The sequence below is a fragment of the Thunnus thynnus genome, chromosome 2 (genome assembly GCF_963924715.1).
Source record: "Thunnus thynnus chromosome 2, fThuThy2.1, whole genome shotgun sequence".
Classification (NCBI taxonomy): Eukaryota; Metazoa; Chordata; class Actinopteri; order Scombriformes; family Scombridae; genus Thunnus; species Thunnus thynnus.
This window is the reverse complement of record NC_089518.1, coordinates 25330782-25350731: the sequence shown is the minus strand read 5'-3', so window position 1 is coordinate 25350731 and position 19950 is coordinate 25330782. Positions and strand designations below refer to the sequence as shown.

Below are 19950 nucleotides of genomic sequence, written 5' to 3'. Positions count from 1 at the left end.
TGCTTCCACCTTGGATAAAACAAACAGGGTGTGGGTCCCACATTGTCAGGATCAGATGAACGGTTTGTGTCTTTGTGCACGCTGGCCGTGCTCATGTGCTGAGCTTTTCTAAGACATGACAGTACAGTACACCTGGATATACTTTGTTGCCACACCTGCCACACCTGTACCCCTGGAATGCATATACCTCATGCTCACATGTGTCTGCATGTGCAGACACTGACAAAAGGCTGGGCAGACTCTAACTTTAAAAAGGTAGACTGTATCTCTTGTGATTTAGTTCCAGACAAATGCAACTGGGTCAATATTTTTTTCAATCCTCCTTCAAAATCACTTTCTACCATGTGTATGGTTAAACTTGCTGCAATGTAAATGTATAAAAAAAAAAAACAGGTATAAGAAAAGTTCTGATTCAGACTTTGCTTTTTCAAAACGTTATGAAGGATTAGTCACTGCCTTTGGTGGATTATGATTTTGGACATTAGTTTGTGTTTTTGTAGCAGCATTGGTGGTGTTAAGTGCAAAATTGATCAATTACCATGAATTAGTGACAAATATGAATGACAGTCCTGAGCCAAGAAATAAGATTCTTTGCATTACTTGTGTAAATTCCTTGACAGTCACTCACTCCACCACTGACCTATTTACTTTGGCTAACAGTGCTTGTAAGAAGTTCTTGTTTTACAGATAGGATGTAAAAAAGAGTATATAAGTACTGATAGCAGGGTAATGTGGTTTTACAGAAAATATGTTGCCTCCTCTGTACATGTTGATCCTGGCATGGTTTAATAAACCTCTGAAATAAATCTGATATTTGAAACTAACAGACAATCAACAGTCAGCATTTGTGGTCAACTCCATGTCGGTGAGTAGTACAATGTCCTGCTTTGAGCATGATTGCAGACGGTGCTGTTGCAAGAGCCATGTCCTTAAAGAGCCATTTCCTCAATATTGGCAGCAAAAGTAAGATAACACAGATGGGCTCCACCAATTCAGAGACACACACCTGAGGATTTGAAGTTCCTCCTCTGAATTCTGCAACTCATCAGAGAGTCTTCTCCACCTCAGCAGTGCCTTCAGGTCAGACTGTTCTGCTATTTCTTGTAAAGAAAGCTGGGGGGGAGATATATGGAGAGATAAAGAGGATGTAGAGGAAACTTTTAAAGAGGTAAAGCAAAACATTAAAGAAGGAAAACTTAAACATGGTGAGTTTTATCAGCAAAAATAGAAAAAATTAAATTAAATGAAAAGACAAAAAGAACAAGAATGTCGGGGTATAAACAGCAGTGACCACCAGTGCTTTATTATTGGCACCAACAAGTATGATTAAATCTGTTTCTTCAGAACAAAACTCATAACATAAAGGTGACATGATTAAACAGCACAGACATAATAAAAACATTTGTGTAACTCTAGATGATGTGGGAAAGCAAGTGGGAGGATGCACATCAACTCCCGGATCAGAGCTGTGTGGCAAGTAAACATTTTGTACCAGTGTTTCACCCTCTTCTTCTGGCTTGTTTATCTATTTTTCTCTGCAGATATTCCTCATTTACAAGCTACCAGTCCCATCCTTGTACAGTCCTTAAAAGGATGTTTGAGCGATGCACACAACCTCCAAACTGGCAGATTTTTCCTCTTGATGTTTCATCTAGTTCCTTTAAATTTTCTTGTGGAAAAGGTAGAAATATGCTTTTTCACAGCTCTTGTGTGTTTCAGGTTAGTCTTTCTCTTTCGTTTTAGGAGATTTGGGTTTGACTGTTATTTTGTGGTCGGACCATGACCATCTTTTGTTTGGCCAACTTCCCTTACCTTTCAGACATTGTTTTTGTTTCTTTTTTGTGCTTTTTTTGCATTGGAACTTGGGTTCGTGTCTTTATAAACTGTTTCCTTGTGTGCCTGATTTATGATTTTACTTCAATACCCTAATGGCCAACAATCCTCAAAATGCATTCCAATGACAACAGTGACGTTGTGTTATTGCATTATACCAATGATGACTGGATCATTAGGGTCATAGCAGTAATTCGGGATGACAAGAAAGATGAAGTGAACTAAATAAATATAGCAAATATCAACTTAATCATTGCTGATGACATTTTCTGTCAGAGGAGACCTTCTCAAGACAGCCACAACAAACTAGACTTAAAAAGTTGGCTACACTGGTGTATCTGAAAGTTCATACCGTAATCTAGAAGTGTTAGTCGACCTTGAGTGACAGTCTACAAAAGGCCACAATTAAGTTACTTTCATGAAATAGCTGTAGTAAACTACAATAATAGGGCAGCAATTTTAGTGTACAGTACTTGCTGTGCTTTGGCCCAGATAATGTCCTCCAAGTAGGTGGCGAAGCCCTCGCTGATCCATTCCTCAGTCCAGTCTCTGGCTCCGATGACCAGGCCAAACCAGGAGTGGGCGATCTCATGGCACAGCCTGGACCCACACAGACCCAAGGCAGTTTCTTCAGAACCAGGACTCCCAGCACACAGCACGCTCTGGGACAGGAAAATTATATGGGGGCTGGGGAAGACAAATGACAGAAATAAAGAGAAGTGATGAACAAGAAAGATGAAGCCAGACATAAATTATATAAAGGGAGGAAAGGAGTGAGAAATAAGTGAGGGAGTGAGGAATAAAAAAGGGACATGGATTAGAAAATAGTATGGGAGGAAAGAAAATGTTTGTACAAGGTTATATAAATGAGAGAAAGACAAGAAAATACATAGGGGTAGACAAGAGCTAACAGGAAAAAAAGAAGAATTATTCAAACTGCAAATAATTGAGATGCAAAAATGCTCAAAGAAATAAAAACTAAGCACAATGAAGACATACTGTACCACCCTCTAAAAAGATCAAAGAAAAACTGAGGTAATGTTCCACACCTATGATTACAGAAAGTTTTGCCTCAACACGCCAGGAAAGACAACCCAACATGTGTGTGTGTACTAATGAGTATGGGAGTTACTAACTGCCCATCCCTTTCTCCATCTTCCACATTATGTTTAGCAAAGGGCGGCATTCTTGCCAAACTTTACTGCCCCGTACAAACATTAACCGAGAACATCATGTTCCCAGGACTAAAATTGTAAACCGCCAATGGGTAAAATCCACTTTTGTTTCTAGACATGACTTCAAGGAAGAGCTGCAAATTTAAAGTTTAAAGAGGGTTTAGAAGTTGTCATGACTTTTACAATAAAAGATAATTATACATCCAGTCGTTACCCTTTCAAAATCTTTATGGAGACGGAAGGGAAAATATTGAGAACAGAGTCTGATATATGTTCCTATTTTTAAAATTATAAGCATCTGTAATAACTGTCATAACACAACTGATTTATTGGACAGTTACGTTAATGAAGATATACTTTGCACAATTCTCTCACGGGTATTAAACATATGTTTACAGTTCTGATATGTTTCTAGATTATTTGCATCAAGAATGCATGTAAAAAAAAACAGAAGTAGGAAAACACTGCATCTATGCACCCTTATATAGATATAATATACTGTAAATGTTCATTTGGATAAAATAAACAAAAAAGCTTAAAAGCACATTAAGTGGTGCCAAAAACATGAGGCTTTATCTATTTATACAGAGGGATAAAATAAACAAAAGTGCATGTGTGTGTGTGCCAACAGAACATTTTATCAAAGCTATGAGCCACAAAATAATTTAGAAGTTGTAGTAAAGCTGTGAGTAGCTTCATTCCAATATAATGGTTAGCAAATGTGAGTTGGTAAATACTCTTCTGTATAGATAATGGTTTCCCCTAATGTCCATTTTTCATATCTGATTTTTAAAAGGGCTAAATTAAGACTGTAGTTTCCCCTCAACTTTCCGGTTTGACACGGGTTTGGAAAGTTTATTTCAGCGTTGCATGCTTGCCAGCAAAGAACACTGAACAACTGCTGAAATGGGAACACACAGCCACACATTTCATTCAGATACTAGTAGTTAAACTTGAGTTCAGCAGTGAGATTGAAGTTGTAAATAATCATAAAGTTTTCTTTTTTGTTCTTAATAAATTATGCAACATGTTGGAGGTCATGATTTTTTTTTCCCTAATGGGCCTTTTCTAAGAATTAGAAAAATATTTTAGAGTCAAGTATTCAGCTATTTCAGAAGAACTACATACTCTAAACTTATTTAAAAATTATGATTAGAGCTGGGAGAATTTATCTATTAATCAATTAGTCGATTGACAGAAATTCAATCACCTTTTTGATACTGGATTATTCTTGATATTACACAAGAACTGCCAGAAACATTCTGCACATTTACCTCACCCTCAGTTTACACAGACACAGGAATACAGGACATGTGACTTTTAACTATGAGACAGCGCCGGCACAACAGGACCAATAGGAGTGCTCTGTCAAAGCCAAGGTCATGGCTGAAAACTTTTCTGGAGCATTCTTTACTTCTGTCTTATGTAACAGGCTCTGGGTGCCCTGAGGGGCTTAGGGCCGACTGTGCGTGAGAGGCAGGCTATTCTTCAACAGAAGAATGGAAGAGGGGTCACAGAGGTGAGAATGAATGGTCTCTCTTTCTCCTGGCCCATATAACAACACCGGACTGTCTAGAGTTCCTTTCACACTCTCTAGATCTTAAGTGTCCCGACCACTATTGACCTGACACTGGTGTGAGAATTTATGGCAAACTGCACGTCCCTTCTGCAAAGAACATTTCAAGAGGTCATACCACCCTACTACTGTGACAAACATGTTAAAGATGCTTCTACATTACAGAGCAAATGTCTGTGTGTGTTTCACGTCAGGGTTTTTAAGCATAGTCAATATATAGCGGTATTAATTATAGAATATAGCATTTTGTCTCTCAGAAAGACAGCTTTACTTTTTAGTGGCCCCACTCCCAACTCAAGAGACTCATCAGCTTCAATTACTTCACCTGTTGGATTGACAGTCTACTCCCACAGCTACAATAAAACCACAAATTGCTGCCATTGATGAATTACAGTAAGCTGTAAAATGAGCTGCTCTCATCGAGGAAAGATTAGCATCTTAAAACACCAGATGACAGAGGAGTTATTTTCTTTCCTTTCCATAACCCAATTATGGTGACAAGCTAAGTCAATTATAAAAGAAAACAGTGAGTTAAGACATAGGTTAGGCTGGGTCTGCCAGACAGTCTATTTTGGAGCAAAACACAATCGGATATCTGAAGAACACAACTACTCTTTATTTCCCCAAGGATTGTTTATCAGATAGCAGGCAGGCCATCGCCTTCTGTTATTTAGGAACATGTCAACATCATACAATAGGGTCTTATGGGCATCATTTCCGAGACAGCATCTCAAATCTAATCCCATGTTTTTCCTGATTACACAAACAAAGGCTCTCACTGGAGCAGGAGATGCTAACATTAGCCTTATGAGTTTCTTTGTAGCCTAATCTTATTCCCCCACAATTGGATAAGCACGCCTTTGTTGTCAGTTCCAGCAGTGCGTATGTGTGTGTCTCTGTGTGTGTGAGTGAGTGAGTGTGAAACACAAAGACAGCCTTTCAGAGACGGCGCTTGCACATGCTCCTCCGAGGGAGGCGGAATCCATCACTACAGTGACAAATAGTGTCATCCCACCATGGTGGGGATGAACAACAACAGCATCTTTCACGTTCACTGATACACTGACTGACATTAGTTGACATCAGGGACCTGTCAGGGATACATGCATGAGAAGACTTTCACATGCTTCCATGCATATGTAGTACCTGCACTTGTGTGTACACCTTTCATCTCCGCTACAGATCTGAATGTAATATCTACTGTGGGGATGAATGTTTGTCCCTGATTACCAATACAAAATTTCTGTGCTATTTTCAAGCTATTAAGCATTCATTTCAAAGCAAATACTGACATTATTGCACATGCTTACCTGCTTATCTGCTTACAATTTCTCCCGTTTTACTGTTATAAGAAATAATGTGGCGCATGAAAGTTCCTATTTACACCAACAATTACATTGATTCAACATAGAACCTCCACTTCAGGTCCACATCTTGCATCACACACTGGCTGGCATCCTTTGATCAAAATATTTGAAAAACAAATTTTTTTTTTTTAAATCATGTGTTACATGACAATTTTTACGTATCATTCCTGATTATCTTGTGACTGCTGCTTGTGTTGGATTTTTCTTAAATCTACAGAAGTGAATTTACAATAACATCCCTCCCTCTTCGAAATCAGAATAAGCTTTGTGGTGCTGTTAAGACGCTTTTCTAAAATTACACAAAAAGCAAATATTGAAATAAATTACAAAGTTGTAGGCTCAAGTCCAAAGCTGCTCTCCATTCTTAATAGCTAAGTTTTTTTTTACTTGTGCTACAGACTCTTTCAAGAAGGCAAATGTTCTGATCTAGAAAACCCTTAACAAAAAGTCTACGCAGAGGTATGTTTTCTTTTATATAAATGCAGGATTAAAGATACTCACTGAGGTAGTAGAGAGGAAAAAAGTCTACAAAAAGATCCAAATTTGGTGTCTCAGTGTTGCTAATCATTTTCAGATTTCTGCAAATTTTTTGATGTTTTGATGAGTGATGCCATTGACACCTTGAATGTATATGATTGATATTTGTTGCCCCTGTCTTGTGTCTGTTTTAAATTGATCAGATTTTCTTCATTTATTAATTGACTGCTTGCTGTGCAATACATTTCCCTCTGATGAAATAAAGATTAACTCTACTCTTCTCTGTTTAGTCACATTCTTCTAAACAATACATTAAAAAAATGGATTTACAATCTCTGAGACTTAATTGGATGCCAAACATAACAAATTTGGTCTCTTCTGTTAATTATATTTCTTTTTTTTGATTGCTTCTGTGTGGCATTTCTCACGCATATACCCTTGCATGCTGACACTCATACATACGCATATACACACATTCATATGCAAAAGCTTACCAACAGTTGTGTGAATTCATATCCAGAAAGGAATAAACAAAACTGATCACATTAAAAGGCTGTCTGCATATGGAATAACAGACAAAAGACCTTAGGTAACCTTTCTGATGCCAGTACCCCCAATGGGTCTCAATGCACAAAATGAATTACTGATTAAAGCTATCCTGTGCTTTCTCACAACAACCTCATGACGCCGAGTCACCCTTGGTGACTTGGCCCTGAGCTTCAGAGGTGTGAGCCAGGGCAAGTCTTCAATTTGGTGAGACACAGATTGCAACAGTGTTTCGCTCCTCCATCTCTCCATCCATTATTCATCCCTCCATCCCTCCATCCATCGTTCCTGGCTGTAGGCCATTTTTTCCCCAGCGGGACACTTCCATGCATAATGCAGCAGGGGCCCTATCATAGTCCTGTAATTGACATCCCCAGCCCAGCTCAGCTCATAGCTGGGACACCACTAAAACAGCCCCATGAGAGTAAGGGACGAGGGAAAAAAATGATGAGAACTGAGTGTGTATATTGTATGTGTAAATGAGTGAGTGACAAGGCAAGACACAAAATAAAGAAATAGATAAAACACAATGAGGTGGAGATAAATATAGGGAAAAAACGTGAAAGCACAGAGAAAAAGGAAGAGAGAGGGCGAACGAACAGATTATCTGATAGATACTTATGGAGAGAGAGAGAAAAACAGAAAGAAAAAGAGGGAAGGAGGTAGAGCGATGTAAAGAAAGAGAGAAATAGAGAGAGAGCATCCTCCGACTGTCATACTGTGTGATGAGTTTTTTGCTCTTTCCCCAAGTGCAGTATCAGCTCCCTGGTGTGATAACTGCTGAACCATTAGGACACAAATGCTGTTACAGCATACCTTTCACACATTGTTCACACTACTGCATACCCATACAGAAACATGCAAACACGCACTTTTAAGACACAAAGACAGACAGGTAAGTAGATGGACAAAAGCCACACGAAAGACAACATACACACAAAGTACAGCTTTGTCTATTCTTTTCTATTCAAGCAAAGGTTGGCCTTTCCTAATGTCAGCTTACGGGAAGAAGCTTTGTCTCCTTCCCCTCCCTCTCGGACAGAGTCTGTGGGCTATTTTAGACACAGGGGCCTATTTGACCAAACTCCTACCACCCTTCGTTCTTTTTTAACAAGTCTGACTTCAAATGTCTGGCATTCCAGGCTGGCTGCAGATCAGCTCTCTGCTCCCAGACGGGGCCCCATAGGGCCAGGCCAAATGCCACTCCATGTAGGGCCTGATCACATGAACGGGGGCCAGCCTGGGGCCCCCAGAGAGCCGCCCCACCCGCATACTGTACACTGCATCGCATCAGAGCCTGAAAATAAATAACAGAAAAGATATCAGAGGTCATCAAGAACAAGGAGGCAACTCTGCTGCTCAAGTCTGGAGGAAATGAGGCCTTGAAGTGCCGGCACATGAGAAATAAATGTCAGGTTTCAAGGTTATACTGTTGTTTCTAGCTGTTGTCAACTGCTTAACCTCAAAAGCCCATTCATGCATACATAGATAGCTGGATCTAAGCAGATCAGGTTTCTATTACGCTGATGGGATCCATGTGGGTCATAACCTGATGAGGTCAAGAATGTTTTTGTACACACGCACACACACTCAAACACACATACAGTATATATACTTGAAGATGCAATAACTGTATAAAGTGCAAGCATAACAGACTACCCACATACGCCAGCAGAAAGTCACAGGAACAGAAATGCACAGCTATGGAAACAAAATAGGGTCATAAGTATCACATCTGAATGTGTGAAAACATTTTGTATGAATACATTCAAATGTGTGAATGTGTAAAAAACGTTTTGATCAAATGAATTCAAATGTTTGAATGTAAAAAAAAATATCTGAACAAACAGCTTAATTTTTAAATCCGTAAAGAGATCTGCAGCTGTGCATGACATTGTGTGAACAAATGAAAAAGATTTGCACAAATAATTTCCAATGTGTGAGTGCATAAAGAACATTTGCACAAAGGTTTGCAGTTACACATCAGGTTTGCAGTTACACATCTATATGTTTGTGGGTGAAAAGTTCACACAGAACTCAATTGAGTGTGTGAATGAAGTTTACAGCTATGAATCATAAGTACAAGTACAAATCAAACCTGTGAGTACAAGTACTTTTGTCCCACATTTTACCCTTCCTCCTTAATAGACAATGGGGATGCTCTGATTAACATCATTTGACTATCCAATCAGGACTATCATTTCACTATTCAATCTCAGACTCACTCTTTGCTTAGTCTGAGGCTGCAACCAAACTTTACCTTGTGGAAAATTACTGCTCTCTTAGAGGCATGACCTAACTTTACACCTTCAGCTTCCATGAGTTCAGCCAGAGCTCCCAGACCACAAGTGAGTCTGTTTCCGTCTTTTTTTTTCACATAGAACTGAACTGGGTTAAAGTTTTAACCAGCTTAATAACGGCATGGTGGTTTGACAGAGATCCACTGGAACAAGCGCTAACATTAGCTAATTCATGTTAGCTAGCTAACCTATGTGTTAGCTAGCTGTTGTTATGTTGTTATGATGTTATTGCAGCAGGATCAAATCGCTAGTATCATAAATTAAATATTGAGTTTTTTGCTAATATTATTACAATTGATGTGCGTGCATCTCTGTACTTTACTGTTAGGAGTTTGCTAGCATTAGTGTCTAGCCTGTCTCTGTAAACATATGTGTATGTGAGTTACTGTAACATTAGAGCCAGCTGGAAAAAAACAGGCTGTACATGTCTGTTTGTTAGTCACAAAGATGTCATGACAAACTACAGCCTACATGTTTAACTATATTTTAGTAATCTGTGCCAGACTATCCTCATTGACTGCATGCTGTGACAGTATAACTTTACAGGCAATGAACAAATCAGCTGTGTTGATATGCAGTGCAGTGTTGCCAAGTACTTTCAATGGAAATTAGCTAAAGCCTGCTCGAAATGTCGCTGGTTGACATCATGTGCTAATTAGCATATTTGTGACGTCAACTTGTTGTATTTGCATTCTGCCTAGTGCCAGATGGTGTCAGCCCTTGATATCCAGTTGCTTTTTTCCCACTCTCTGTGCTCACATATACTGTATTATAATACAGCTGAATTCCCAATAAGGCTGATCTCATTTACATACTTTTCTGTTTCTGTTGTCAGACAACGGGACGAGTATGAAATAGTGACTGAAACTCGGCCCATTAAGACTACATGTTAACCAGCAGTCACTTCCAAGTTATTTCCAAGCTGCTACTTCACACTACTAAAATTCAAATTTTATAACCGCAACAGCGTCTGACAAAATCACCATTCACTTACTTTAAAGACAATGGCTCTGCTGTGATTTCCACTATATTCACATGTAAAATGATCACTAAGAGAGAAAGTTAGAAGCGACCAAATATCTTTCTTATTTTTTCTCTTACACAGTGCACAGCTTCCGTCTGGGTAACAAACCACAAGACAAATGTTCCGTTTTCAGTTAGGGATGATCAGGCGTAATCTTCCCCCTAGTGGATAAACCTTTTAATCCTCCAGATATTTTTTTTTTTTTTTTTAAGTTTTAAATTGCGCCATCAATAGTTGAACAATGACGTTGGTGAATGCACTGCATTGATAAAAAGCAAGTCTATCGGCGGCTTGACAGGCAACTAAGAGTATGTATACAGGCCAGGTGGTGTGCCGCCACTCAGGATAAAACCATACAAACAAACTGCATATTTACAAAAAACTATGTGCGTATTTTCAAAAGAATAACAGTATGTGCATATTGATTAACGGACTGAAATTGTCACAAAGTGGAATTAAACTACACGCAAATACTAGAATTTAATATTAGAATTTATCTTTTGGTCTGCATACAAATTCATTTTTTATACATAAATACACACACACAAAAAAGAGACAGATACTTAAATAGAGGAGCTCAAAACAGCACAATAACACATCTTAAAGGTTTTTTCTTCCTGCGGTCTGAAAAAAAGCTGCAGCTTATAATGCCTACCCTTTTAACAAACATTATGTTTAAGCTCGAGAGATAACTTCAAACAACTATACATTTATATGTGATAATTTGGTAGACATGGGTGCCACAAATATGTACACAGCAAATTAAAGAGATACAAAAGGATGGAAACTTACAAGAACTATTTAGTGGCTTAACAGACAAATAACAGTATGTAAAGACCAGGTGGTATGCTGCCACTCAGGATAAAAGCCACACACACAAACTATGTCCATATTTACAAAAGAACAACAGTATGCGTATATTGATTAACGGATTAAAGTCAAACTGTGCGCAAATAACGTGCAAATACTATTATAATTTAGTAGACAGGAGTTAATGAACTATTGGGCCTACATTTATATGTGGTAATTTGCCAGACAAATATGTACACAGCAAATTGAAAAGATACAAAAGGATGGAAACTTAAACTTACTCTTACCCTGACTGCTGAGCTAACCTAATCTCTATTCCAACCTTAAGAAACAGGGGGTGTATAAATGTGGATAGTCTACATTTTTGTTGTTTTATCTGATCTGAGTTGTTTTTGTTTTGTTTTTTTGTTATAGCCTACGTCACAACACCAAAGCAAAGTCATTGTGTGTGGGAAAAAACAAAACTATTTAACAATACTGTAAACCTGTTTGTGATTCTCGTCTGATTCCACATCACTCCATCAGGGTGCTCAGACAGAATTCATCATCATCCACGAGATTCATATCATCAGTGCTCTCCCCCTGTGGGAAAATGTTGGATGCAGAGGAAGAGCTAGAATCTGCTGCACGACATGACTTAAATGAATAGGCAGCTGAAGTGCCAAAGAGCTGCAGCACCTTATCTGGCAGTTTGTGCTTATAGCATGTACCTCCAGCCAGCCTCAAACCATATCTAATATATAAAATAGAGCTGAGGTTGGGAGAGAGAGGACACCAACAAGTCTTCATATGGGTTTATGCCTGCTGCATCCCCGTGTTTCTTCACCTCAGCCCAGAATGCCATAGTGTTTGTTGTTTCCTTCAATTTCTGAAGGTGAATAGACCTCCATTGATTAATAATTTTGTCAGCTGTGGCCAGGCAATATCCAAGAACACACATGTAAGTTTGGTCATGTCTTCCAGGCTCTTGTCATGCTTTAGTGTCTCCCCCACATTGAACAAAGACGTGATGCAATATCTCCACATTATCTGGGGGCCTTGCTCTTAGTTCATTCGCTAAGGAGATGGTGTACCTCACACATCTCCTTCGCATACAATCCTCCTCCTCAGGAGAGAGGTTCAGCTGTGCTGCCTTGGACTCAAATGTATAGCCAAGGTATGGCTTGGGAGAGGTGAGTCTGTCTATTGGCTCTTTGAGCACATCAATTTTTGCTATTGGTTTGATGACTCTGCTGCAGAAAGTCTTTGTAAGCCTCATTAAAGAGTCAAGCAGCTTGAGCGGATCCGTATGTTCCCTCTCAAAAGCTTTAACAACAGACTGCAACTCACTAATTATAGATTTTTAAAAAAGTGAGGTACAGGAGGTTCTGTGGGTCACTGTGCATGAAACGTAGAACATCTGCCATGTAGCAGTGTTCACTTGCCATGGTGAGGTTGAAATGCAATTTTAATTCCTCCCACCGATCCAGGGTTCTGGACACGGCAGGCTCTATGGAAAGCCAACGTGTGGCATAGACCTTAGTTATCAGTAAAGGCTTCTCCCCACAGTTTATTGTCTCAAAGACAGCCTGGTATGCCTCTCTGCGTTTTGGTGAAATTAAGAACCAATTATAGGTTTCTCTAACAAGGAATTGTGTTTTTGGAGGCAGAATTTACAGCTAATTGTAGTGAGTGACACACACAGCGAATGAGGACCAGATGTTTTAAGTCACTCTCCTCTCTCAGAATTTTGTGCACACCATTGTACACTCCTGTCATCACAGATACATTATCTTTACCAGTGCCAAGTTGGTTCTCCCTCTTAAGGCCACACTTACCAAGAAAAGCTACAAATGCCCGTGCTATTGATCCAGCATCCCCTCCCTCCATCTCAAGAAGGCCTTGGTAAGTGGCCACCATGTTTCCCTTGACCTTACTAAAATACCAAATTATGATCCCAAAGTACTTTGAGACACTTACAGCAATGCTTTCATCAAGACAGAGGCTGTATTTGTTGTCACCAATATCAGCCACCAGTCTTTTAAGAAAATACAGTGCCAACACACCATTGATCATTTCAGTACACTTTGTATGGTGGATCCGAAAATTTTTGGCAGCGAGACGTCTTCTATTAGTTGATCAGATGACAGCAGACAAACACACATTGGCTCCTTGTAGCTCACTCTGAATACAACACAGAAAAAGCTTTAGTGATCAGTTCACTAAAGGTTTCATGTCCTAAATACATACAGCTATAGGCAAATTTAAAGTATTTCACTGCAGTAGGTATAAAGTGTTGTGTTGTGTCAGCCTAAAAATCAAAATACATGTAACCATGTTTTTCCCAGTGTCAAACAGCTGATGTGTTCATAGCCTGTAAAGTTATACTGTCACAGCATGTAGTCAGTGAGGATTAGTCTGGTGCAGGTTACTAAAATATAGTTAAACATGCAGGCTATAGTTTGTCTTGGCATCTCTGTCACTAACATGCAGACATGTACAACCTGTTTGTTTCCAGTAGGCTCCAATGTTACAGTAACTCACATACACATTTGTTTACAGAGACAGGCTAGACAGTAATGCCAGCTAACTCCTAACAGTAAAATATATTATACATAAATAACATAATTCTTCCTAATCAATGCTTCAATGTCCATTTTTTTTTTGCTGATGATACAATTTTATATGCCTCAGGCTCCTCCCCAGCCCAGGCCCTGACTCACCTTCAGTCTGCCTTTGGTGCTTTCCAATTATCACTCCTTAATCACAGGCTAGTTTTCTATCCTGCCATTAAAACTTTAAATGGCACCCATATTACTCTTGCTGAGTCATACAAATACTTAGGAATTTGGCTTGACAGCAGACTATCATTTAAGATTCACATTCAACATTTGACTCAAAAATTAAAAAGCAAACTAGGTTTCTTGTATAGAATCGAAGGTTGTCTTCCTTCTTCCAACCGTAAAATTATTGCATTCAACCTTCACGCCTGTCCTTGACTATGGAGATATTCTGTATTATCATGCTGCTCCAACAACACTTCAGCAGTTAAACCCTGTGTATCACAATGCATTACACTTTAGTACAAATGACGCATTTCGTACTCATCATTGTTCTCTGTATCACAATGTTGGTTGGACTGTTTTTCAGTCAAGAAAAAATAGCCATCTCATTTTATTCATCTATAAAGCGGTACTGTTGATGCTTCCAAACTACCTCACATCTCTTCTCTCATTTAAATCTAGTAACTACAGTACACCATCCAGTAACTACTTAATGTTAGATTTCCCTCATGTATGCACTAATGCTAGCAGAACTGGTTTCAGGTATTATGCACCTTTTAAATGGAATGAACTGCAAACTGCCCTCCAACTTGAGTCTTAATTCCCCTTGGAGATTTTTTCACTATCTGATGTTTTTTATGGTTCTTGTAACTGTTTTTATTAATTCCCTGTTTATTGTGTAGTTATTTCTGTCTGCTGATTGTGTTCTTGTCTTATGAATGTTTCTTGTTCTCAAGTCTCTCTTGGAAAATAGATCTTAATCGCAATGAGACTGCCTGATTTAATAAAGATTAAATAAAATAAATAAGCTGCAAACCTTTTTTGCAACTGCAAACCTTTGATGTGTAACCGCAAACCTTGGTGCAAATCTTCTATATGCACTCACACATTGAAAATTATTTGTGCAAATCTTTTTCATACGTTCACAAAATGTCATGCACAGCTGCAGATCTTTTTATGGATTCAAAAATTAAATGTTTTTTTTTTATACATTCAAACATTTGAATGCATTCATACAATATGTTTTCACAAATTCAGATACGGTAATACACAACTACAATACTCATGACCCTATTTTGATTCCATACACATCCACACACACACCCACATACTTTCAGCAAAGCTTCTTTGAATCCGTATCAGCTGGGAAGTGATAGCAGATGTCTGATCCTTCCTCTCTTAACAGTAAAACAATCCACAGTGCGGTTTGTTCCTTGTTTAGTACAGAGTCCAAACTCTGATGTCATGCCAGAGGAATGTTCTTGAGTAAGGGGGTGTCTGTGTGTGTGCAGGATGCTGGAGCAGTGATCCTAGGGCACGGATTTAAAACAGTATGGACACTTCTTTGTCTACAAGGGTAAGCTATCCTTCAGGGGTTACATGGCTGGTATGTTGTCAATATACTGGAGACCAAACAGCAAGAAATTAGTGTAAAAAAAAACACAGTATACAAAGATACTTCCAAAAAGGACAAGCAATAGTTGGCAATGAGAAAAGAGGAATTCTACAAACATACTGTACCTACCCAAAGACAAGCATAATATCACGATCAAAATCCTACAGTTCACACATCCACAGTTTCACAGGCTTTCCTAATGCAATACAACTACTGCTTCAATGAAAAAGACAGGACAAATCTATTTCACAGGATTCTAATTTCTTGCCTATGGCATAATAAATAATACTCTTTTTTTCTATGTTATGTAACATGAGAGAATGAGACGGTGAGGAGATGGAAAGTGAGACTGCTCAGTACTGCGAGGCTATATATGAAGTGTTTGACAGAATGGAAAGATGGATGAAGGCGAGATCGAAGTGAAATTAGCCAGTGAGCAGAGCTTTTTCTCCTCTACAGGTTTCATGCTGCCACCTGGCTAGGCTGTCTGCCTGTCAGACAAACCTTGCATCTGGTTGATATACTGTGGGCTAAAGGTGTAAATACATTTGCAAAAACTCATTTACACAATACTACAATAGATGATCACTGGAACATGTGTACAGTAATTATCATTTTGACAAGTAACAATGTACAAAATTGTATTGTTCACACTGAAGAAATACCTTAAAAAGAGGTGGCACTGACGGGGTGTTAATCAACAGATGTTGACACTTGAGGAAGAATGCAGCACAAAGTAACTGTAAAGTGAAATGCTTAAAGATGTAAGACTCATGATATTCTATATTTTAGGACTTTCAGCACCAAGCCTCCAAATCTATACCTACTGAAGATATCAGTCTTTAAAAACGAGTCACAAATACATACTTTTCATTTTATAAAAGGCTTAATAATCTTCTTAAACCAACAGGATGTTTTAGCTTTTTTTAAACAAAACGTGACTCAAACAGGAGCAAATAATGCATTTGTTGAGGACTATGGATCTGGTGCACTGGTGAGTATTTACAGCAGCAGGACAGTGTACAGTACAGTATGTGGGATTTGCTCAAAATAGACTACTGTGCCCATGTTAAGAGTAATGAAAGAACATGTCATCCACGGTAATGGTGTAGCTCATTCATGTGTTTTTAATAGTTTTTTGGACAACAATGAAGGTCTATGCCACAGAGGAATAAGCTAAATCAGGCTTTGACTACACAGACAATACTTTGTTAGCAGAATCAATTCATTGTTGGTTTTGGTCTTTCCGTAGGATTTGTTGACAATAAGAAAAATATAAAATATCACCAGACTTGTCCTTTAAGCAGGCTTATATAACGACGGAGGTACGCAGAAGATAGAGTCAAAAATGTCCTTAAATTATTATAATAATAACTGTACATGGTTTAAATGAAGCAACATTGTGATTTAAAAAAAACAGCTTATAGGGTGAAAGCAACTGGTAGACTAGCCTGGAGCACAGTTCTCTCCCTGAGGCTAAAAGCAAACCCAGACATGGGAAGCATTACCGCAGAACATTTTGCAGCACTTTGTTTCAAATGTCTCATTTTGGCCGGTTCAGCGCAGAGGTCCCACGGACATTAAGCCGTCTGGCTTTGCACAGACAAATGAAATTACCCTCATCCTCTAGGTTCCACCATCACACACACGCCCCAGGATGCACACCAAGAGCAGCAGCGTCCCCTATGCCATACAGTGGGACCCATCCATCACTCCAGGGAATGGGTCCTATGGACTCATCCATTAGTTAGTAGAATGGGTGTGCAGTGACAGGCCTGTATTGCTACAGCCTTTGATCCAGAGTTATGGCACAGTGTGTCTGTTTTACTGTTAAATGTATGACTATATGCCAGCTGTTGCCAGCAGGTTCACATCAGAGGGCAGTTCAAAGCAACACACCATCATTTACCAATCACTGATCATAATGGAGGCATATATGTCACCTGGAAAAAAACAGCATATACAACAGCGGTTATAATTTTGAGTAATGTAGCATATACACCCTTGAAATTGGTCATAAATTTTAAATTAAAAAACTATCATGCATAAATTGTTTGCTGATTCTTCCTGTGGAGAAATACTCATGTATTTCTTGTTCATGTTCGCAGTGTATAACCCTCTCCTGTCAAGCAGTGTAAGAGTTAAAAGGTGGCTGCTTCAGTTGTGAGAAGACAGAGAGCAGGTAAACCTATACTGCAGATAGAAAAGGGAAGCAGAGAGGCCCCAGATAACTAGAAAGGAATGTTCCTGCAATAACAAAACACTTGCTAAACTGGACCCTGCTATCTTCATTAAGAGTGCAGAGGAAGTTCTGACCAAGAAAAAGAGACAAGAAAGCAAGGACAGATGGATAGCACTGGCTAGCGCTTGTGGGGTTTGGAGCTGTGTTCAACAGGACAGCAGAGGGTAACTGGAGAAAAGAAATAAAGCTCACCTAAAATTCTTAACTACTTGCAATCACTTTAAAAGTGTGCACAGGACACTCCCTCACCCTCTGTCCAGGTGCAGGCATGCAGAGCTGCCTTTTCAACCTGCTGGGCTTCTTTGTGTGGCTTCAGAAGAGGGGGAGATCCACTCAAGGTGGGAAGAAAGAAACACCTCACCCTTGACTATTTGATTAACAGCTGTCTCCTGTGCCAAAAAATCCGACCCCCCACATCCCGCCCTCCCCATCCCGAACCCCCCAACTGACTTCTGAAAGAGCAGGTCTGTGTCGCACACTTCTAGAGTTACATCACGGATCAAACTGGGGAGGAGAGCAGAAAGGCAAGAAATCCACTGAGACATCAGAAGGAAGAGAGGAGGACAAGCAGTGGGAGGACTATGAAAGAAATGAAGAAAGGAGGCAGAGAGGAAAAAGGGGACAGCACAGGTCAGCAAGGAGGCAGGAGATGCAATTCAGTAAGGGTGCGAAGTGATGGGGAGTCATGGCCAAGAGTGAGACTGACGTTGGAAACTAGGGCAGGTTAAGATTATCATCTAATCTATTTAATTTGCATTTTGTGGTATGCTATTATATTTCATCTACTTACCATTTAAGATGGTAACAAGCAGCAATGCCTTTCCTTAAAGTTAATGATCTTTCCTTAGTGATCAGCTTTATCTTTCAAATGCTACTGGTTATGCATAATTCATCCCACTATTGTTGACCATTTTCTACAGTATGCAGGTTTTTAGATTTATTTCCTCAGTCCAAGGGAAGCATCAGTATCCAGTCATTTCAGTGCATCGTGAAAATCAACTTGCAGAAGTCTGGGACTTGTTATCCATCACAGTGAACATTACGATGCAAAATTATGTTATCGGTACATGGTAATGCACCTTTGAGCATTCACCACTTTAAAGAGCCTTCCGCAGCAGTGCATTCAAGGTTGTTCAGACATCCAAGAGTTGAGGCTGCCACTGCATTAATGAGCTTTGCTGTCAGAAAATCAAGCTGAGGAGACTAACAATTTCTTGCATTGAAAAGGTTGCTCTTTGGCTACAAGTCTGAAATAAATACACTCCTTGCAACTGTATTACAAAGTGGGAAGAACATAACTTTGATTTAAAAAAAAAAACTAAACAAAAAAAAATTAATGTAACAACAGAAGTCAACCAGGTTTTAAATGTTGATTTTCATACCATACTGAATTTAATGAAAACCAGTGTGGAAGGCAGGAAATCCAAACTTGTGGTGAGCGGTGGGAAACTGCGGCTAGTATATGTGATTTCCAGTTAATGGGTTAAAACATGCAAAACCATGGGTCTGGTCCTATAAAAGATGAAAAAGAGCTCAGGTGGCACACTAAAGAGCTCCAGGGCAGCAGGGGATTATCCTGCAGGGTACTGAGTCCCTCCGGCACTACAGCTCACTGCTTCCTCCCAAAAGGGAGCAATGGCCAATGTAACTTCCTGCTAGCCCATAAACAAACAACGCAGTCAACTGAAGTCAAGCTGAAAATCCTCCAGTGTCACTTAGAGAGGTCAAGAGCCACACACCAGTCATAATTTTTACCTAGTGCCTGTGACAGCTATATGGCTGCCTCATTTGGCTGTACTGCAAGTAGAACTAGCAGTTTAACTACTTGATCCTTCCCCCCGCCCCCGCCCCCCCTTTTTATTTCAGGCAGCCTCCACCTATGAGTTGAGTGTTGCTTAAAAAGAATTGACCAAAACAAGAGGATTAGGAATTTAATATCAGTGCATATTATTTTCATAGTTGGAGAAATATCAAAACTATTTTGGCAATAAACAGGTTTGTAAGAGGCCTGTTTTAGCAATGTGTTTCTGTGATTCTGCTTCAAAAAAACCCAGCAACAATCAAGGAAGCTGGTGATAAAAGTGCAATGAGACGTGCTGAGAGACAGATATGTTTGCAGGTTTATCAGAGCCCGCCATCAAGTGCTGTAGTGCAACCCTCCCTTCGCCGACGAAAAATCCCAACAGCAATAACAAAAAATTGCACATTGATCTTGCTCAATTGTGACTTCAGGAGAAAATATGTTAACTTCTAAATGTTAATTTCACAAAAAAAGCAGGTAACAGACAATGACAAATGATTTGTGTGACATTCCTCTGACATCATCCCATCGTGCTAAATACACATCCTTACACCATTATTTGAACAATACATGCATTCATACAAACACAAGCACAGGAATCTGCTTGTCTACAGTGAAGCAAAACAAAACCCACATCACCC

General features: G+C 39.3%; 1 protein-coding gene across 2 annotated transcripts in view; it reads right to left on the bottom strand.

Annotated features, from left to right (window-relative positions):
• The window catches only part of aopep (aminopeptidase O (putative)), an 80467-nt gene that overhangs the window by 50302 nt on the left and 10215 nt on the right, over positions 1-19950 (bottom strand). For both annotated transcript variants that reach the window (XM_067612605.1, XM_067612615.1), the window contains exons 7-8: positions 2307-2520; positions 1007-1113 (exon numbers count right to left, since the gene is read on the bottom strand). In XM_067612605.1, coding sequence (XP_067468706.1) covers positions 1007-1113; positions 2307-2520 — 321 coding nt within the window. The remainder of the gene's footprint in view (positions 1-1006; positions 1114-2306; positions 2521-19950) is intronic.